This window comes from Microcaecilia unicolor, chromosome 3 (genome assembly GCF_901765095.1).
Source record: "Microcaecilia unicolor chromosome 3, aMicUni1.1, whole genome shotgun sequence".
Lineage (NCBI taxonomy): Eukaryota > Metazoa > Chordata > Amphibia > Gymnophiona > Siphonopidae > Microcaecilia > Microcaecilia unicolor.
Genome location: NC_044033.1, coordinates 332,820,658 through 332,844,048, shown reverse-complemented (window position 1 = coordinate 332,844,048; position 23,391 = coordinate 332,820,658). Strand labels below are relative to the sequence as shown.

Here is a 23,391-nt window from a genome sequence, read left to right as displayed (position 1 = left end):
AATGGAACAGAAACGCCTATCTCCATGGGCGTTAATCTCCGAGAACGGGTCCGTGAAGGGGCGGACCAAACTGTATTAACGAAAAAAATAGACGCCCATGTTTTATTCGCCAATGTGTGAGCTGGGCGTTTTTGCTTTTCAGCGATAACGGAAAATGAAAGCGCCCAGCTCAAAAACGAATAACTCCAAGGCATTTGTTCGTGGGAGGGGCCAGGATTCGTAGTGCACTGGTCCCCCTCACATGCCAGGACACCAACCGGGCACCCTAGGGGGCACTTTTACAAAAACAAAAAAAAAGGTAAAAGAGCTCCCAGGTGCATAGCACCCTTCCATTGTGTGTTGAGCCCCCCCAAATCCCCCTCAAAACCCACTGCCCACAAGTCTACACCATTACTATAGCCCTAAGGGGTGAAGGGGGGCACCTACATGTGGGTACAGTGGGTTTGGGGGGGTTGGACGACTAATAAGCATTAAGCAGCACAATTGTAACAGGTAGGGGGGATGGGCCTGGGTCCACCTGCCTGACGTCCACTGCACCCCCTAACAACTGCTCCAGGGACCTGCATACTGCTGCCTGGGAGGAGGGTATGACATTTGAGGGTGAAAATAAAAAGTTGTGAAACATCATTTTTTTGTCGTGGGAGGGGGTTAGTGACCACTGGGGGAGTCAGGGGAGGTCATCCCCGATTCCCTCCAGTGGTCATCTGGTCATTTAGGGCACTTTTTGGGGCCTTATTCGTGAAAAAACAGGGTCCAGGAAAAGTGCCCTAAATTCTAGCTACAAACGCATCCATTATCGGCGAAGGGCGCCCATCTCTGTTCGGGTGATAACCACGCCCCAGTTCCGCCTTCGACACGCCTTCGACACGCCCCCGTCCACTTTGTCCGCATCCGCGACGGAGTGCAGTTGAAAGCGTCCCAAATTCGGCTTTTGATTATACCGCGTTCTTCGTTTTTGTGAGATAAACGCCCATCTCCGATTTAGGTCGGAACTTGGGCGTTTTTCTCGTTCGATTATAAGCTGGTCGGTGTCTTTAAATTAAAAGCAGACAGATTTTCAAGATTGCACATTATCACTGTCAACGTCTGAGCAAAATGTAAATAGGAACAACAAACATGGTTTGAAATGTCTATATGCAAATGCCAGAAGACTAAGAAATAAAACGGGAAAGTTAGAATATATTGAACTAAATGAAAAAAATAGATATAATAGGCATCTCTGAGACCTGGTGGAAGGAGGATAACCAGTGGGACACTGTCATACCAGGGTACAAATCATATGAAAGGGTGGATCAAATTGGTGGAGGGCTATCATTATATTTTAAAGAGGGCCTTGAATCGAATAGATTAAAAATTCTGCAGGACACAAAACACATCTTGGAATCCCTATGACTTGAAATTCCTCGTGTAAAGGGAAAAAGGACAGTGACAGGAGCGCACTACTGTCCACCTAGCCAGGTTGAATAGACAGATGTAGAAATGTTATCAGAAATTAGGGACGTTAACAAACTGGGGAACACAATAATAACGGGTGATTTCAATTACCCTGCTATTGACTGGGTAAATGTAACATCAGGGAATGCTAGAGAGGAAAATTCCTTGATGAAATCAAGGACTGCTTTATGGAGCAGCTGATTCAAGAGCTAACAAGAGGCACTGATGAGCCACTCAATAATGTGCAAGGGAATAGATTCCATTGCTGCACATTGCATCCATTAGATGACACATCGTATTTGACCCCTGACGCAGGCACTGTGTGCCGAAACACGGCCCATGTCAGGTCACCATTGGAACATTGTTTCTCAAGTTGAATCATTAAAAGAATTTTCTCCCAATCTTGAAGGCTCTTGGTGCTTCTTTTTGTTTTCTGGATTCGTAGCCGTTCTTTATCTTTTCTATAGTTAAGTAGTGAATAGGGTCAGGTATCCTGTTTGTTTGATGCTTTTTAAATACCATTCTATGTCCTACTTAAGCAAGGACAGGCCAGAAAACTGTCCTAATTTTTCATTCTAAATATCCACAGAAAAATAAACTCCACAGAATTCACACATGATACATCTGGGCAGATACAGGATTGTACAGCAGAGACATAATATTGAGTAATGCATCACCATCCCCGTACTCCTTTCACTCTCACTTTCATCTCTCCTTCCACTCTCTCTCCTCTTCTCTTCCCCCTTCTCCCACCTTTTCTGCCCCCTTCAGGTTCCTCTTCATCCCAGGTCTCACAATGAGTAGGCTAACTGCCAATATTCAGTGGCGCTTAACTGGAAAGTACTAAGGTAGTCCATGGGCAGAATCAGGGAGAAGCCAGCGATTATAAGGACTCTAGTCATATTTAGTGCTGGTGCCCACACAACTAAGTGAGGAAACAAGACCACACAAAAGGCATTCCTATTTTTCCTTGCTTAGCTAAGTGGGTGCCAGCACACGCATGACTTCCGGGTAAGCAGTTGACCCCGGAAACGGCCTAGCACTGAATATCCTGGGTTCAATGTGCTTGTGGCTGTCAGCGGCTTAAAATCCATTGACCAGCACAGGCTGAATAATCAGCCACCACATCTTTTATGGCCCAAACAGAGGAATTTCTTAAACAAGGGAGAAGAACTGTGACTGAAGGAATATGATCAATTGATCGGTAGTATTATACAATGTGATAATGTGTTTGGGCATGAAGGAAGCAAAGGGAAAAATCTCCAAGGGAGACCTTCCAAATGCCAGGAAAATTCCCATTGAATGAAAGGAAAAGGAGAGGTAGCTTTATTCTCTTATACCTGGGGTGAGAAGACCCTAGACTTCGGATCCTAGAGAAGCAGTGGGTCATACTCCCATAATCCACAAAGAAATTGACCTCATTTTAGCTGTTGAAACTACTGGAGTGGCAGAGATGCCAAGGGTGGCTTGTCCCAATCACCGCTATGCTGGAGATTGAAGGCCAATGAATGAGGCTTTCCTTACTGGGCCCCAGCTATGTCTAAAACCAGCTCTGGCAATTGCACATTCCAAAACAGATATATTTTAATCAATAAATGGAATTTAAAATTCCTTTTTCTACCTTTGTTGACTGGTCATTTTATTTTCCTAATCATGTTGATCCCAGTCTCTGGTTTCTGTTTTCCTCTGTCTTCTCTTAACTCTTGCCAGGGTCTCTTTGTCCATTTAACATTTCTTCTCTGTTTACAGCTACCATCCATCTTCCCTCTGTGTTGCTATCACCCTATCCAGTATTTTCCCTGTGCCCCTGCTCTTCTCCCACCATGTTAAGTATCCCTCTTCTCTATGTCTGTATTCTTGCCCTATCCAGTATCACCCTCAAGCAGTGGCATATTTAAACTAGGTGCGTGTGTTGTGTATGCACCTCCTGTCAGAGCCAGCCCCCCACCCCCATCTTAAAATTCCCTCTGCTGCAGTCTTCACTCAGGCAGCAGGTGACACTACTTCCTGTTTTGTGAAGGGCGGGACGGTTCAGGGAGGAAGTCCTGGTACAGGCCACACCACTGCCACTGCCAGGGTGAACACTGGGGGGCAGTGGTGGCGTGGGGAGGCAGCAGTATGGGGGGGCACCCAGGTGGGCAGGGAGATGTACCATCTGTAAAAACTTTCTGGCTATGCCACTGCCCTCATGTGTCTGTCATCATCCCTCTGTGCTCCTATCCTCCCCACCTGTCTGGCATCCCCCTCTGTGTTCCTATCCTTTCCCATATCCAGCATCTCTCCTTCTCTCACCCATTCCTCCTGCCTTCCTCCCCAAGAATTCAGCAATGGTCCCTCTCTCTCGCCCCCCCCCCCCCCCCCCACCCCCACTAACTCTGGGCCCAGGATATCTCCCTCTTCCTGTGGGTCTAGTATCTCTCCCTCTTCCTCCTTCCCTAGAAGGGCCCAACATCATTTCATTGCCTTCCCTTCCCCCCCCCCTCCAGTTCCTGTATCATTTCCTCTTCACCTGCAGTTCCCACATCATTTAGCTCTCTCCCTCCCTCACAGTATGACATCTCTCACTCCCTTCCCTCATCCCCCCCTTGGTTCAGCATCTTTGACCTCCCCTTCCCTTCTAGTTTAGCATCTCTCTCCCACTTCCCTCCTGGTTGGTACCTGTCACTCACTCTCTCCCCCATGCAAGGGTCATTTAAATTTGCCCTCCATCATGGCTGATACTGGCAGCTGCAGGTTTGAAAAAAGGCTGCTTCTGGGCAATCCGTGGGGCCTTCTCTCTCTGACAGTCCCGCCTCCTCTGGAAACAGGAAGTAGAATCAGAGGAGGTGGGAAAGGAAGAAAGAAGGCCTTGCGGACTGCTCAAAGGCAGCTTGTTTTCAGTGCTGTAGCTGCCAGCGCAGTCAGGATGGAAGGCAAGTTTAAAGGATCCTGGGGAGGGAGCAAGTGACAGATGTTAAACTGGGAGGGAAGCAGGAGAAAGATGCCTAACTGGAGGGGATCAGGGAAAGAAGAGGAGCCAATGCTTGGAGAAAAGGTTGCTTTGGTGTGTGAACTGGAGAAGGATGGAACATGCATGTGTCACACACTTAATGCATGTAACTTTGGCATGTCTGGAGTAGACTAGAAACCTCTCATAGTGCTGGGACCTGTTAAAGAATGCTTTCCCTTTAAGAGATGGGGAGGTGAACCCACCAGTAGGATCCTTGTGCTTTAGGAAGTTGGGATCATTACTGTACTCAAGGTTGCAAGTACTCCAATCAGGGCAAAGGAAAGGGGAGTTCACAGTTTCCCAGATGGCAATATAAGCTAGAGACAGGGAGGACCCCCCCCCCCCCCCCCCCCCACACACACACACACACACAACTGGGACAAGATCACATGAAGGAAGGCTCTGCTGGATGGAATAACAACAAAACTAAGCAGAAAGAACTGGGATCCAGATTTTGAAAATTTAGCCCTACACTGAGCCTTTTATAAAACATGAAATACACCAGCCAAAGATACACGTGCCTGTGATAAGCACACAAAAGTGCTGGTGATGTAATTAAACAAAACAATCTAAACAATCAATGTGTCCAGATTGGGAACAAATCCATGTATGTAACACCATTTACATATATAACCATCAAATTTTACAAATCTGCACACACAATAGTAGGGAAGAAGGGAGCCTTCCTCAAAAATACAAACTTTGTCACAGAGGAGGTAGATTTCCTTGTTGACAGGTAAGCAAATCTCCACCATCAAGTACACTTCCAAGCCCCAGATCTCATAAAACAATCTAGTTCAAGGTTATGCATGAGTTTTAAGAACAGCATAAGTACCAGCATAATTAACAAGGTTTAGTATGAATGCCAGTTTAATTATCAAGCATGTATATTTTTGTTCCAAACTATGGCATGCATGTATATTTGGAAGGACTGCCCAGAAGACACCTCCTTTCCATATTCCTAAGTCTCTGCATTTTGAAAAACTACACATATATAAACTACACCCTTTATAAAATCAACAGTTGCACAATGCGCATTTTTTACATATGTACATGGTTTACCTCAGTGGCAATCCTTGATTGGCTGCCACCTGGGGCACCCCCCCCCCCCCCCCCCCAGCACAGCGTTCCCCCTCCCGGTGCATCACCTCCAAATCCTCCCCCCCCCGGTGCATTCTTCCTACCTGCTGGGAGCAGGTGCGCAGCTGTCGGCTCCGCTGGTTCCTGCTCCCTCTGCTGTTAGGGAGCAGGGAACCAGCGAAGCCAACAGCCACGCGGCTGCTCCATGCACCCCTCCTGCCGTGTGCACCCAGGGCGGACTGCACCCAACTCTCTGCCCTCTCTACGCCACTGGTTTACCTCTTTTATTAGATATTTGTTAAAGGGTTATGTTTGCAAATATCAACAATGGAGGCAAGGAAATGCATTTTTTGTTTATTCTCTTCTGTGTAGAACTAGATTTTTTTAATAACTGTTCTCATCTCAGTACTAGTGTATATGATATACTTATATACACTTTTGATAGGTATGTATAAAGAAATTTCTTCCCCTCTTCATTGAATTGTTTTGATTCTAACTGTATGATCTTAACATTTTTAAATGTGATGTGAGTAATTGTAGATTAAAAATTTTACATGATGTATGATTTAATGATAATTATAAATATTTGTTTTATAGATGATATCATGTAGGTCCATACATGCTTTTTAGAACTGTTGAATCTTTTTTAAATAATTGTGTTTTAAGTAATTGCTTTTTATTAGTTGAATCATGCTTATGACATTGTTAAATGGTTATATGTTTTTATATATATGTTTTTATATTTGTGTTTTGTTTTTATAGTTTGTACCCCTGACGCAGCCTGAGGGCGAAACGTGGCCACGTCGGGTATTATTCCAAATAAATGCATTTGATTCCACTGCTTTGTTGTTTTTTATCTACTGTTTTGTAGGCAGTTGTGTGCCTTTTTGTTTTTTCAGTTATGTTATGTTACATCATGTCTTACATTCCGCCACTACCTATTTAGTTCAAGGTGGATTACAAAGAAAAGAAGCCAGATCCGATGCGTCTGGGAATTATAATACCAGAACAAATAAACTAAAATGATCACTTAACATTCACTCTTTGCTATGCCACACATAATCTAGGTCTAAAGAACCTGAAACCCTCCTCTGTGAAAAATGAAAACGTTTCATATTTTTCAAAATTGACAGATAGTGATGGCAACATCGCAAAAATAAAGGTAAAGAATTCCAGGGGTCGGACCTCGGCTGGCGGGGGTTGGGGCCCCCCGCCAGCAAAAGTAAGCAGCGGGAGAGGGTTGACGGCAGGGAGGGGGCCAGGGCGAAATCTGCGGGGGCCCAGGCCCCTGTGGCCCCACGCAGATACGCCCCTGGTTTGGCAGAGAAGCTACAAATAATTTATACAGACCTTCATCTATAATGGAGATGAATATTCTTTTTGATAAACAATTGACTACAGTACCTGTTATGTAATCTCCCTTTCCAGGTTTAGCCCAGTCTAGGATGACAAAGGAATGGCAGCCTTCCATAGCCACAATGGTGAGATTGTAAGAAATCTTCTGGGGAGGTAAGTCCAATTTTTTCAAGTCAGTGGGTATGATGTCTTCTAAGCTTTCCACCTGAAAGTGTTCTAGTGCTTCAGTTAAGGAGCATGGAGCTGCTGGGTCCTTACTGATGTAAGTCACATAGGGAGCTGGAAAAACAAAGAGGTGTGCAGTGTATAATGAAACCAAACAGAGGAGACTCAATGGTGCAATAAAGAATGTAACACAAAGAGAAAGGAAGTGGGCTTAGGCGCCCTGACACCAAACTGGATAGCATAAAGAACACTGATTGGCAATGCATGTTACTCAACCAAGTTCAGAAAAACGCTGAGCGTGCATGCAGGGTCTTTAAAAGGAGAAAGCGTGCCAAAAAAATGGCATGTATAAACATGTGTGTATTTAATATTGAAACTAAAACCAAATAGAGTGATGGAAGCAAAACAAAAAAATATAAAGGAGATAGGAAGAAATCTATAAATTTATCTATAGATAGGGAAAGCATATATCAGCATATGCACGAGTGCGCCCTCCAAACGGAACATGTGAAAGAAATGTGTGCGATGTCACTTGCTCTGTTGTCTATTAGAACCATGGTTAACAGGAAACATTATTTAGGCATGATGCTAATATAATATGCTTCTAATGCATAAATAATGCAACTATGATCTACAAGAATAAATTTATGTCTCTACTATAGCTTTGGTTGTTACACTTATACATCAGGGGAGTCTAAAACATGAAAAATCACTTGAATGTAAAGAGAAACTAAAAAAAGACTGCAGTGTTTTTCTGAACTTGTTTGAGCAATGCCCACTGACAATCAGAGTTCTTTATGTTATCGAGTTCGGTGTCAGACTGCCCATGTTGGGTCTCTTAATAAAGATTGCTCTTCATACTAGTGCACTTTCTCTTTGTGTGCTGTGTATAATGAAGAAATCTCAAAGTTGGACAGGTTATTACAAGCAAGAACAATTCCCTGCAGAGGAAAGTCCTGACTTAGTAGCGGTAATATTTAGCCTGTGGTGATCAGCGTTTTTTTAAAATTGCTGCTACCCGGATACCGGTGCTGGATATGTGAGTAAAACTCAGCTGCAGGCACTTATCCAATACCGACGATATTCCCACTGTTATCTGGATAACTACGTGGATAAGGTTAGGACAACCTTTTTGCTGTCTATAATTTATCTGAGTAATTACCCAGTTAATAGACAGAATATCACTGCTAACCTAGGGGGTCTTTTACTAAGCGGCAATAAGCCCAATGTGGGCCTACCTCTCCTAAACTGGAAGTACCACTGGGGTACCACAGCAGCCCAGCATGCGCCATTTTCGATGCTACAAAAATATTTTAATTTTTGTAGCGCCGGTGTTTACTCGGCAGTAATCACTGCCTGGTTACCGCCAGGTTAGCGTGGGAGCTCTTACCGTTACCTCAGTGGGTGGTGGTAAGTGCTCCCGCCAAAATGGCCACATGGCAGGTGCTTCACTTGCCACACAGTCATTTCTTTAACCCCCCCCCCCCAAAAAAAAAAAACAGCCTTTTACCCACTGCAGTAAAAGGGGGGCCTTAGAGCATATCAAAAACACACACTGATACCAGCATAGGCCCCCTTTGACATAGCTTAGTAAAAGGACCCCCAAGTAACTTAGCTCCATCCCCAGACTACCTTGACAATGGACAGTGCTGGGGCAGTCGGTGATCATTTTGGCAGTGTATAACTCTGCCCGGCACCAGCCCTAGTTTCCAAGTACTGAATGAAGGCGTGTGAAGACTTATGTAATCAAAATGTCTTGGTTATTTATTCTTAAATTGCTTTTTGAATATTTCTACAGTTACCACCACATGATGCCTTTCACTACTTTATCATAATGTCTTATATTCTAACCTGGTATCCTCTTATTTTTGTTTGCATCCATCTCTTTCCTATTGTATACGGAGTTCTTTTCTGGTTTTATTATTCCTTATAGGTTTGTGATGTAAACCATTCTGATGGCGTATCCCTAGGGTGGTATATCAAGCTGCTTAATAAACTTGAAACAATTGTTTCTTAACTGTACAAGTATAGAGTGTGTTTTGTGGATTGGTGAAACAAACTTGTACTTTAATGAAGTTTGAACTATAATTTTTTGGCAGCAAAATGTAAAAGACATGCATGAGAGTCTTACAAGACACCACAGCTTGTCATTTAATATCTTCCTAAACCTTCTCTTCCTTATAACAGGGATACTGCTGATGTGTCTTCAGTAAATTACACACAGTGTACTTGTCTAATGTATTTGGGAAAGGGTTAGGAAAGGGGAAGAAAAAAGTAAAATTCTTGCCAGTTATCCATGATTATACAACAATCTTATCCATGGCAAATACTGGAGCCCCCCCAAAAAGAAGAAAAACTGCTTTATTAGAATAAAAGTTGGACAGCCTTTAAGAATGTGATACTTTTCATAACACCAATATAAGAATATGCCTACTTTCAATATCAAATAGGTCCCTGCCCCAGAAATGCTGTGGAAAAAAAAAGGAATATGATCCTACCCGTAAACCGTTTCTTTCCAGCTGCATCGAGATCTGTCGAAGGAATGGAGTTGAAAGGCCTGCTGTCTGGCATTTCTTTAGCAATCAAAGGCATTGTCTGCAGTACTGTGGTTGAAGGCAAAGTGGTCTCGACTATTTCATAGTCTTTAAAAAAAAAAAAAAGAGAAAATACACAAACAATTCTTAATACATGTGCTCAATGTGTTATTATTATTATTATTATTAGAGTAAATAAACAAAATACTCCATGACAAATAGAAAATTCACTATAGGAGGAAAAGCCTCAGAACACCCAGGCTTACACATTTAGAACTAGGTTCTATATATGAGGCCATAAAAACCATAAAAAATTATACCTAAGCGTATTCTATAAACCATGCCTATAGAATATGCCTAGCGCCCATCCACGTGACTAAATTTAGTTGCAGTTATTTACACCAAGTAAAACTTGATGTAAATGCTGACAACTTAGTTAGGCACAGAGGAGGAGATTCTATATATGGTGCCTAAAAAAATCGGCGCTGAAATCAGTTCCGACTAAGCGTATTCTATAATCGGTGCCTAGACTTAGGCGCTGATTATAGAATATGCTTAGTCCATATTTCAGTGCCTAAATCTATGTGCATCCACTTACACTGACAAAACTTGGTGTAAATCCCTGTGCATAGATTTAGGTGCACTAGGCCATATTCTATAACCACACGCCTAAATTTTGGAACACCCATGAAATGTCCATTTCCCCACCCATAACTACACCCCTTTTTGCCTGCACACATCAGACGTTCAGCGCACATCGTTACAGAAAACACTTAGTGACTTCTGCGCCTAAATTCTAATCAGTGCCAATTAGTGCTCATTATTGCTTGTTAAGTGCTGTTAGAAGTGCTCATTAGCTTGTTAAGTTATGTGCATTGTTACAGAATCTGGATCTCTAGGCGCACTATATAGATTCCGGGAGACAGCAGGTGTATTCTATATCAGCGTGCAAAGATTTTAGAAATGCCCACTACCTGCCCATTCCATGCCCATGCCCACGTCCCCTTTCCAGTTCTGCATCTTAGAATTTACGCGCAGAACTTTACAGAATACGCTTAGCAAATTCTGCGTGTAAATTCTAATTAATGCCAATTAGTCTTAATAATTGCCTGTGAAGTGGCAATTATCGGTGCTGACTGGCTTGTTAAGAAAATTAAGTTGTGCATGCTAATCGGAATATGACCTGATTTGTGTATGCAACTCCAGTTGTACTATATAGAATCCAGGAGTTAGCCTGTACTGGCGCAGAACAATCATAAACATAAAAACCTCCAAAACCCCTCCTTTATTAATGTCCAGAAAAAAAATTCAAAACACCCATCTCAAATATAAAAAGATATAAAAATATAAAATATAAAAATTTAAAAATATAAAATAAGATATAAAAATATAAAATATATAAAGATATAGAGAATATCTTGTCTTACATTTCCTTATCTGTAAAAATGTGATGTATAAAACAATTCACTCTGCTAATTTCTCCTATCAAGGCATCAAACTTTGGAATTTTCTTTGTAAATCAATCAAGTTTACAGATGATTACCTAACTTTCTTCTAAAAACACATTTCTTTAGTCTGGCCTTTCTGAATACAAATAACTCTATTTGAACTTTACCCACATCCTTTCCTTAATCTTGTTTTGTCCTTTTTTTCTATCTAGTTCTGCCTAATTATGCTCTCACCTATCCATCCTTACTTATTTGTTTGTCCTTGAGATAGTCTAAATATCTGGTTACTTACTGCACATTTATTAATTTGCTTCTTGAAGTTATTGTAATTTGTGTTATATTCTGTACATTATTATGTTTTATTCACTTATTATTTGTTTGTAAGCCACATTGAATTTGAGTCTATTTCAGGCTAATGTGGGGTATAAATGTCATGAATAAATAAATAAATAAATAAAATAGATGAGCGCTCCAGGTATCCAGATATTATTAGTAGTAATATTTAAACCACTTTATTAAGCATCATATTTGAGTGTCCACTTTTAGGGGGTAATTTTATAAAGTGATTTTAGGTAAATTTAGGGGCACTTTTACAAAGCAGCAGTAAGCCCACCATGGGCTTTCCTCATGCCAATCTGAAACTACCACTGGGCTAATGCAGGAGACCGGTAGTAGTTCCCACCTCTAGTGCGTGCCATTTCCAGTGTTACAAAAATACGGCCATTTCCGTTTCCCAAAGATAGACAGCTTTCTACCCGCTGTAGTAAAAGGGGCTTCAGCGCGCATCAAAAGCATACGCTGCTAGCACAGGCCCCCCCTTTTACCGCAGCATAGTAAAAGGACCGCTTAAGCCCATACTTAAAAGTTTTTATTATTATCAGGCTTTTAATATTGTTAATGATTCAGAAATAAGGCTTTACTGAATATACTGCAATTGGGAAGATTTTGTGAAATGTGAGTTTGGTTCATCTTGTATGAAACTGGTTAGGCTTTTCCTATTTGGTCATTTGGAGTTCCATTCTATTATATAATAACTGTGTAGCCCTTTTACTAAGATGCGTAGGTGCCTATGCGCACCCAATGCATGTTAATTTTGAGTTACTGCTCGGCTACCACGTGGCCCTTGTGGTAATTTCATTTTTGACACTCGTCTGATACGCACACCGGAAAATATTTTTATTTTCTGATGCACAGATGGTAATCGGGCGGTAATTGGCATTTTACAGACATAGACCATTACTACCCCGTTACGCGTGAGACCTTACCACTAGGTCAACGGCTGGTGGTAAGGTCTGAGACCCAAAATGGAAGCGCAGTAATTTTCATTTTGCCGCATGTCCATTTTCGGCAAACATTTTTAAAAAGGCATTTTTTACAGGTATGCTGAAAAATAATTCTGTGTGTGCCCAAAACATGTGTCCACACTACCGCAGACCATGTTTCAGCGCGCCTTAGTAAAAGGGCCCCTGTATTTTTATTTGCAAACCGCCTTGATCTGAGTAAGCTAGACAGTATGTAAAATGTTTAATACACCATAAACATATAAATGGCCTGTTTACAAAACGCCAACTGGTGTAAAAGAACACACATTGACACGGTGAGTATAGTTTGCTGGTAGGTGAGGACAGGGGTGGAGTTTGGACAGAGCATAGGTAGAGTTTGCAAGTACGCATGTAGATTATAAAATAAGCTAATTTACATGTGTATTTAAATAATCTAGGTGTGGGCATTTATACCTGCTCTCCGAAAGGAATAATTACTCATGCCAGCAATGTAGGCACAATTTCTGCCATTTACACTAGTACTTTATAAAGACACACAGGACTAGACACCAAAAAAAAATGAGTGCTGAGCGCTATTCTATAAAACATGCTCCAAGTTGGGTGCCATTTATAGAAAAGCGCTCAGCACTGGGATCTGCGCCCAAAAGGATTGATACCTACTGAACCCTGGTGAAAATCTTTGCATCTAAATTAGGTGCGGATCTCCCATATTCTGTAGTACTGCATGCATCTTTAGTGAATGCCCCTGCCCCGCCTTTGTCCCTTCCATGGCAATGCCCCCTTTCCAGTTGCACACTGAAAAATTTACATGTGCATCTTTATAGAATAGCTCCTAACAAGATGGAAGTGTAATTCCAAATTGTTGTCAACTAGCACCAATAATTATTTATGACATTTATATCCCACATTAACCTGACAACAAGCTTGAGTTCAATGTGGCTTTCAGTTTAGATTAAAAATACAGAGTTTGAATTTCAACAACAGTGAAGTAGTATGATGAAGTGGCTGAGAGTAACAGATTAGCAAATAAACCACAAGAAATGTACATATTGATAGATTCACAATACAGAAAAGATTATCAACTGGTTATTGTTATATTAACTAATGTAATGAATTCAGGAATGAATTGGTGAAGAAATTAGTTTTTAGCAACTATTGGAATTGTAAGTAGTTAAGATGGAATCTAATAGATTTTGGGAGAGAGAGTTCCAATATTTGGTAACAATATACAGTGGTGGAAATAAGTATTTGATCCCTTGCTGATTTTGTAAGTTTGCCCACTGACAAAGACATGAGCAGCCCATAATTGAAGGGTAGGTTATTGGTAACAGTGAGAGATAGCACATCACAAATTAAATCCGGAAAATCACATTGTGGAAAGTATATGAATTTATTTGCATTCTGCAGAGGGAAATAAGTATTTGATCCCCCACCAACCAGTAAGAGATCTGGCCCCTACAGACCAGGTAGATGCTCCAAATCAACTCGTTACCTGCATGACAGACAGCTGTCGGCAATGGTCACCTGTATGAAAGACACCTGTCCACAGACTCAGTGAATCAGTCAGACTCTAACCTCTACAAAATGGCCAAGAGCAAGGAGCTGTCTAAGGATGTCAGGGACAAGATCATACACCTGCACAAGGCTGGAATGGGCTACAAAACCATCAGTAAGACGCTGGGCGAGAAGGAGACAACTGTTGGTGCCATAGTAAGAAAATGGAAGAAGTACAAAATGACTGTCAATCGACAAAGATCTGGGGCTCCACGCAAAATCTCACCTCGTGGGGTATCCTTGATCATGAGGAAGGTTAGAAATCAGCCTACAACTACAAGGGGGGAACTTGTCAATGATCTCAAGGCAGCTGGGACCACTGTCACCACGAAAACCATTGGTAACACATTACGACATAACGGATTGCAATCCTGCAGTGCCCGCAAGGTCCCCCTGCTCCGGAAGGCACATGTGACGGCCCGTCTGAAGTTTGCCAGTGAACACCTGGATGATGCCGAGAGTGATTGGGAGAAGGTGCTGTGGTCAGATGAGACAAAAATTGAGCTCTTTGGCATGAACTCAACTCGCCGTGTTTGGAGGAAGAGAAATGCTGCCTATGACCCAAAGAACACCGTCCCCACTGTCAAGCATGGAGGTGGAAATGTTATGTTTTGGGGGTGTTTCTCTGCTAAGGGCACAGGACTACTTCACCGCATCAATGGGAGAATGGATGGGGCCATGTACCGTACAATTCTGAGTGACAACCTCCTTCCCTCCGCCAGGGCCTTAAAATGGGTCGTGGCTGGGTCTTCCAGCACGACAATGACCCAAAACATACAGCCAAGGCAACAAAGGAGTGGCTCAGGAAGAAGCACATTAGGGTCATGGAGTGGCCTAGCCAGTCACCAGACCTTAATCCCATTGAAAACTTATGGAGGGAGCTGAAGCTGCGAGTTGCCAAGCGACAGCCCAGAACTCTTAATGATTTAGAGATGATCTGCAAAGAGGAGTGGACCAAAATTCCTCCTGACATGTGTGCAAACCTCATCATCAACTACAGAAGACGTCTGACCGCTGTGCTTGCCAACAAGGGTTTTGCCACCAAGTATTAGGTCTTGTTTGCCAGAGGGATTAAATACTTATTTCCCTCTGCAGAATGCAAATAAATTCATATACTTTCCACAATGTGATTTTCCGGATTTAATTTGTGATGTGCTATCTCTCACTGTTACCAATAACCTACCCTTCAATTATGGGCTGCTCATGTCTTTGTCAGTGGGCAAACTTACAAAATCAGCAAGGGATCAAATACTTATTTCCACCACTGTAGGTAAAATCAGCAGAAAGTACTGATTTATATACCACACTTTTAAAATTTGGGGGACAAAGTATGAGAGGGTCTCTGGCTCCAAGGAAAGTTTTATGTGAAGATATTTCTATTAAATGGTTCACATAATCTGGAGCCAGTCCATACAATATCTGGAATATAAAGGTACATAGCTTGAACAAGATCCTGGCTTTAATGGGGAGCCAATGTAATCTAATTAATAAAGGAGTGGCTCACTCAAAAGGGGTTCTTTAAAAATAAATCGAGCTGCTGTGTTTTGTACATTTTGGGGTCTTTTTAGGACCTGCTCTTTACAACCTGAGTATATAGCATTACAGTAATCCAACTGTGAGAGAACTAAAGACTGAACCAGAAGTTTAAGGGTTCCAGATGTAAAGTAGGGCCTGATGTGCTTAAGCTTCCAGAGGGTTGTGAATGATTAGGAAATGACCTGGAAGACATGTTGTTCAAATGTGAGCTGATGATCAATGATAACACAAAGGATCTTCATAGTAGATTCTGTGGGATAGGAAGTTTGATCAGTGCTAAGTGAATTGAAGGAAGTGGAATCGTACGAGTTAGTAATGACCAGAAATTTTGTTTTGTCCCTATTGAGTTTCAATCTGAATTCATATGCCCAAGATTCTATGAGGTCAAGGCCTAGTTTTATTTGGTGTAAGATTTCAGAAATATGTTTACTGAAAGGGATTTCAGGCTGCTATCTAGGGGACACATGATTACGTTAAATAAAATGTGGGAGAATGAAGAACTCTGAGGCACTAATTGGCTTGTTTTTCAATTAAATTGTACGCACAAATTGGATGCACACCCAAATTTGCAGGCGCAAGTTTGAACGCCATTTATAGAATTTGAGGGATACTCACCTATTTTTTAAAAACAAAATAGTACCTAAGAAGATGCCTGCTTACTGTCTTAAACTAGTCACCCTGTTATAAAATTACCCTCTAAGGATGTAAGTCTACAAGTTGAAGTTTCCTTTTAGGTGCTCTGATGCCACACAGTGACCCTCTGATTCTATAATGGTCGCCAAAATTTGCACGGGTAAATTTAGGTGCGGCCCTGATTTGCACGCACAATTTAATAGAATAACAAGCCAATAAGTGCCAACAATTGGCTTTTTTAACAAGCAATTATTGGCACTAATTAGATTTAATCGGAAGTTAACTGCATACGGTTAGGTGCAGAATCTGAAAAGGGGGCATGGAAATGGGAGGGTCATGGGTGTTTTGAGGACGTTGTTTTATATTATGCATGAAATTATAGAATAACGCTGCTCCACACATACATTTAGGAGTAGGCATTAACACCACATTTTCACTGGTGGAAATGGTGGTGCCTAAATTTACAGACGACCTCTCCACTTGTGTCATTCTATAAACTGCGCCGAACTTTAGGCATAGCTTATAGAATACAACTTAAGCAGGGGTTTTTTCCGTATCGATTTTTTAGGTACCATTTATTGAATCTAGCCCTGAGAGTATTCTATCACAGCATATTGGTGTCCAGATTCCCGCGTAACTCGGCACTGGTGTGCCTTACATTTAGGTGCCTGCAGTTACACCAGCTGTATACCTGTTGTAACCGCAGGCATCCAAATGCAGCAAGGGTGTGTGTAACTTAATATGGGGCCCTCTTATTATGCTGTGGTAGGGTTAACACGCACCAAATCGACACAACTCCCCATGGTAATTTTGAAGTTGGAGTACGCTGTTTCCTGTGGTAGAAATACTTTCTACCAAGGAAGTGTTCCCGGTGGTAAAAAACAGCGAGGCCATGTTGCCATGCGCTGCCTGATTACCACACAAGTAGCGCCCTTACCACCAAGTAAACAGGTGGCGGTAAGGGCTCAGGCAGTAAATAACTGCACACTACTTTTAATATTAGCAGATGGCCATTTACTGCTCCATTTTAAAAAAAAGGACTTTTTTCCCGCCTCAGTAAAAAAATGTTCCAGTATGTACCAATTTCATGTGTCCAAACTAGCACAGGCTTCTTTTTACCGCAGCTTAGCAAATGGGCCCCTAAACCCTCTAAGGAGAATGCATAAGTGGCAGTCCTGCCCATGCCCCTCCCATGTTCCATCCGTGTGAACACCTGTCTGTATTTATGTGCTTCATCACTTATGCACGCCCTTATAAGTGTTTTGCTGCCATTTGCGTGCATGTGTACATTTACCTGAAAAAGTGACCGTATAAGTGGCACATAAATATGGGCACCCCGTTATAGAATTTCTTTTTGATATTCAAGACCCTAAATGCTGTTCACTCCAATCCTCTTAGCCAATAGAATGTTTTTTCCTTGCAACATTTTTATTAGAATGTCTCATTACTCTCGCCAGCTGGGGTCCCTGTAATTAATACGCCTCACACATGGTCTTACAAGGAATGAATGATGGAAGTGTTTATCTCAGAGATTCTGCGGGCTCAAATGTTTAATAAGGTCACCTGAGTATTTGCATTGTTTCCAGAGCCTTAAAAACACTGCTTAGTTTTGGTTTCATTCCAAGGATTTGCAACAGCCAGCCTAAATCATAACTCCAGTGGTACAGCCAATTGGGGGTTGAATGAGGTCTTCTGTATCCAAACTGGTGATTTTTTTTATTGGGAAAAACATTAGAACTAAGTGCTGGCAGGAAGTTCTCTACACTTCAAGTAGCTAAAGACTGGAGTATCTCTGGGGAACATTTATCATTAGGTAAAGGTTTTACCCAGCTGGGTCTTATGTCTTCGGTATGTGTGTTAAAGACATGAAATGCTAAGAAAGAAAAACCATTATAACTATTCTTCCTGTCTTCTCGAAATGCCTGTGTATATATAAGCAACAGCAAATCATTTCATATAGCTTGCCAAGTGAGTGCATGGGTACATCTTGAACCTAATTTTCAAAGGGAAAACCATCATTTACTTATGTATTTATTTCTCAAATGTATACATCACCTTTCCCCACAGGCTATAAGGCAGTTCACAACAACCAAATGTTACAACAGTAATATAATAAACAATATATCATAAAACATTCTTATTTAAAAGTAACTGCAAACAGCCAGGCTTTACATTGCTTATTGAAGGTACCCAGTTCCTCTGTCAATTTTCCTGTAACCTAGTGTTAATTGGGCATCACCATGTGATGCCTGGTTACCGCCGGGTTACTGTGGGAGTCCTTACCGCCACCTCAATAGGTGGCGGTAAGGGTTCCCCACCGCCTGGTCACACGATAAGAGTTTTCTTACCACATGGCCATTTTGTTTTGGGGGCTTTTTACCCACTGCGGGGAAAAAGGGCCCTGGTGAATGGGAAAAATGGCTACCGCTGGGCCCTTTTTCCAGCAGCTTGGTAAAAGGACCCCTGAGTGAGGGCAGTTTTTCAACAGGTCAATTTACCCTGGTAAAAAAAAAACTTTAAAAACTGTCCTCCTGGGGCAATGTATACAAATGTGTTTATTCTGCACATGCCATGACAGCAAAGAACCTCACTCCTAAATCAGGGTATGTGGCATATGATCTTAGTCTCTCACATTTACTGCTGACACTCACTACAGTACTTGCATCATGTTAAAGACTGCTTCCTTCTAGAGTTCATAAAATAGACAACTTATCCAGGTGTGCTTGAAATTTCCTTTTAATCAAGCCTAAGGCACCCAAAACAATAGGGAATATTTCTGTACTTCTTTATGGCAATAGCAGTTTCGATTGGTTAACTTGAAGAAGAATATCATACAGTGACAGGAAAGAAACCATTCATACAATTTGCTAGACTGAAGGAGAGAGAGAAAGAGAGAGAGAGAGAGAGAGAGAGAGAGAGAAGATTTAAAAAAAAAAAAAAAAGACAACCCCCCCCCCCCCACCCCACAGTAGTCAGTTGTCATGGACTATATCAATGTGAGGCAGACATCCCCTCTCAGATCAATCCAATATCATTGCATCCGAAAGCTAGTTAAAAAAAATAAGTTTTACATTTTGAAAATGAGGTTTCTAATCTAATGGAGAGGGGAAGGTCAATCCATAGTTTGGCAGCTCTAAAAAATAAAAAAAGGGCTGAGTTCCTAGTGGATTCATGGTATGTTTTTTTTTTTCGGAGATAAAACATACCATGTGCATTAAGAAATCTTAGAGACCAAACCAGAGTATAAGGTATAAGTTGAGACGAAAGATATAATGGTGTATCTAGATGAACAGTTTTGTGAGCAATGCATAATATCTTAAACTGAACACATAAACGAACAGGGAGCCAATGAAGTTTCTCTAGCAAAGAGAAAACATGATCAAATTTTTGGGTTACTCAAAAGATGAGCAGCTGAGTTCTGGAGTGTTTAAAGTCTACAGAGTAGGGTTTTTGACAGCCCTGAACAGACTGTATTATAATAATCGAGTTGCGATATCACAAATGCATGCATCAAAGTATGAAACGAAGGAAAGTCTAGATAGCTACGAATCAAGTGAAGTCTGAGTAATTAAAAAAAACTCAATTTAGTAACCTGGGATATTTGTTTCTCAAATGTAAGTCTATCAGAGATTACCCCTAGGTACCGAAAATAGTCTATTGTATGGAACAGACATATTGAATAGCATTTGAACAACTGAGGGTTGGGGATGTGAATCAGTAATCTGTACACCGCCTTGAGTGAATTCCTTCAAAAAGGCGGTAAATAAATCCTAATAAATAAATAATCCAGCATGTGACTGTTTTGGAATGTTCAAGACCAGTTTTTGCTGATGGAGTTAATTTGAAAGTGCATCCAGACAGTTTTGTAGAGGTCTAAGATTAGGGGAAAGAAAAGTTGTCTGCATAAAAAAAGGAACTGCATGTTTTAAGTTTTGAATAAGAGTTGCCAGAGGACTCAGAAAAATACTGAACAAAAGTGGTGACAAAATAGAAACTTGAAGCACACCTGAATACAGAGGGAAGTCAGAAGAAAATGTAGGTCTGGACACAAAAAAGAACCAGTCTGTCAGATAGGAAGTAAACCAATTAAGAACTGTGTCACATATACCTATTTATTGAAGACAAGAAAGTAGAAGTGAATGATATACCAAATCAAACATCGCCAATAGATCAAGAGAGATCCACAAGGATCATATCATCCCTATCCAAGGAAATGTTGACTCAGAAAAGCTGAAATGGTAGTTTCTGTGCTATGGTCCATATAGAAATCTGCCTGGTGGGGGGTGCTGTATAGATGTCTGATCACAATGACAGACCAATTATACTACTTTTTCTACCAGTTTAGAGATGAAACAAAAGTTTGAGATGGGGCAGTAATTTTCTGGAAGAGATGGGTCTAAGGATGACAAGAATCATTTTAACAATGGCTGTTGGGGACATAGCCCTTGAGCAGACTCTGGGATACCCTTTGCAAGCATAATGGTAAAATACCATGGGTAGGTAATTTCAACCAGTGGGACAGCAATGGGTCTAATGAACAGGCAGTAATATGCATTGAATGCAGGCAGTTTGTCAAAAGTTTTAGAGTTGGGGAAGAAAAAGAGTTCCAAGTTGATGTTGGGGTAGCAGGAAATGTATTCTGTAGTGATATTGACACAGGAACCATTCTTGGACTGGTGGGCACATTAGGGGATGTATGAAGGAGCGATTTCTGAAGAGTATCTATCTTGTTTGGTAAAATAGGAAGTCAATAGAGGCACTAATTAAATTCTGGAATTCGTTGCCAGAGAATATGGTAAAAGCAGTTAGCTTACTGGAATTTAAAGAAGGTTTGGAAAACTTCCTAAAAGAAAAGTCCATAAGCCATAATTAAGATGGACTTGGGGGAAAATCCACTACATATTTCTAGGATAAGCAGCATAAAATGTACTGTTTTGGGATCTTGCCAGGTGCTTGTAACCTGGACTAGCCACTGTTGGAAACAGGATGCTGGGCTTGATGGATCTTCGGTCTGTCCCAGTATGGCAACGCTTTTGTTCTTATGTTATTATTCTAAATGTATTTCTGATTCTAATAATCCAGCTAGACAATTGTTTGCTATTGTGACCATCTTACCCAGAAAGATTCCTACGATCAATCTAAATTACCATTACACGTTGAGTTTTCAGAGGAGTATTACATAATTTTACTACAGGATTTAAATATTTGTAGAAAAGATCCTGAAAGGTATTTACGCCATTACCGTTTGGCCCTATGGGTTTGATGCTTAAAGAGCTGGAGACCCGGATGAAACTAAGGTTCACACTACTGTAATGGATTTTTTTATGGCCGTGGAATCTGATGGCGTCGAGGAATAAAAATGAGCCCAAAGTCAAACTCCAATAGAGAGATTTCTCATGAAAGGATAATGAACTAAAAGACTCAGGAAAGAGGAAGACAAGCAAAGCAGTGTCTAAAGGGTCATGATATGAAAAACAAGAAGAAAAAGCGGACAAAGACTGAAAACTATAAACACTAGCATCAGAGGCTGAAATTGAAAGAAACAAAGAACGAGTAAGAAGAAAGTGACCAGTCCATGGTAATGGATGAGAATGGAAATAAGATATAGAAAATAAAAGTAACCATAATAAGATCAAGAGTGTGTCCATCTTTATGAGTCAGAAAATGAACTTACTGAGTAATACCAACATCTGATAGAAATGAGAAAAAGAGAGAAGAGCGAGTGTGCCCAGAGAGGTCAACGGAGATGTTAACATCTCCCACAATAAGAAGATCAGGAAACCTAACCACAGCATCTGCCATAGACTGAAGTAATAATTGCCAGTCCTGAGCGGTAATAGAAGGAGGACTGTAAAAAATTAGAATAACAAACGATTTATTCGCAATGACCTTTAAAGCAAGTAGTTCTGGATCCTGGAACATGGCAGAGGGAATCTCACTAACCAATAATGAAGAAGAAAGGCAGAGGGCAATGCAAACCTACACAGGAAAGTTTACACCCAGGTTGGCTGCACAAAACTAGCTACATGTTGTTTTTTTTTTTTGGGGGGGGGGGCAAAAATCAGTTTATAAACCTTTTTTTTACATGATTTTAAAAAATGTATAAAAGTTCATGTTTTTCCACCACAGGAGTCCATTATTTATGAATTGAAATAAATCTAGAGGACTATATGTGAAAGTTTAGGGGTCTGTTTACTAAGCCACGCTAACGGCTTCTACACAGCATTGCCGACAAAGCCTATTCAAAGTGCAAGGGCTGTGTCGGTACTAGCGTACAGCCAGCCACACTAGCAGCTTAGTAAACCCAGCATTAGTTTGTTTTGTGCATTTTTTCATAGAAGGGTATTTAAGTAAATTTTTTAAAAAAATGCCCAAACCACAAAAAGGTTGTAATTTTTGTGCATTCATGGATGCTTTGCATATTTTATTTTATTACATGAACATCCCTTCTGTGAAAAATATGTGTAATTTGGTAGACTAGACTCTTTTGAATGGAATATGATGCCTTTATTACTGACTGAAACTAAGGCTGAAAAAGAAACTGGAACTGTTAAGTGCTGAAGGTATCCTGCCCTGAATAACATCTTCCCTAACTCCAAAAGATGAAAAATATTAACAGTTAATAAACACGAAGTAAGTATTCAATAGTAGTTATATGTTTTGAGCTATGCTAAACATATAACAGATTTTTAAAAATATCAGGGGGCTTTACATATAAAATGCTTTGTGTATGCAGAGGCCACAGGTTAGTGGCCAGATTCTATATAAAGCACCTAAAAAATTCATGCAGTAAACATTTCTAAGAAGCGCCTACATTTAGGCACAGTATATAGAATACGCTTAGTTGATATCCTAGCACCTAAAACTACGCACCTCCATTTACATCAATGAAAACATGGCATAAATCCCTGCGTGTAGATTTACGTGCACTGAGCCATATTCTATAACTAAGTGCACAAACACCCATTTCACTGCCCATAGCCAAGCCCCTTTTGAAGTATGTCCATTAGAATTCAGGTGCAGTTCATTACAGAATACATTTAACAAGTTGTGCGCATAAATTGTCAATATTCCCAATTGGTGCTCATTATTGCTTGTTAAGTGCTCTTATCAATGCTGATTAGCTTATTAAGCCAATTAAGTTATGTGCGTTGTAATAGAATACACATGGATTTCAGCGCAGATCTCTAGGCAGGATACATAGAATCCGGCAGTAGATGTCTAGATGCAGCACTAATTCTAGAACAGCATCTGGGTACCAAGATTCCATTATAGAATATTAGTATAAGTTGGTGTGCTTATATTTAGGTGTATCCACTTATGTCACATCAATGGCAGGTATAAATGTGGGTGCCTTAATGGGGCAGCTTAGTGCATAA

General features: G+C 41.0%; 1 protein-coding gene across 1 annotated transcript in view; it reads right to left on the bottom strand.

Moving 5' to 3' along the window:
* Nucleotides 1-23,391, bottom strand: part of FNDC1 (fibronectin type III domain containing 1) — a 312,818-nt gene that overhangs the window by 66,913 nt on the left and 222,514 nt on the right. The window contains 2 exon segments of the mRNA XM_030198432.1: nucleotides 6,908-7,138; nucleotides 9,523-9,666. Of these exon segments, the coding sequence (XP_030054292.1) occupies nucleotides 6,908-7,138; nucleotides 9,523-9,666 (375 nt within the window).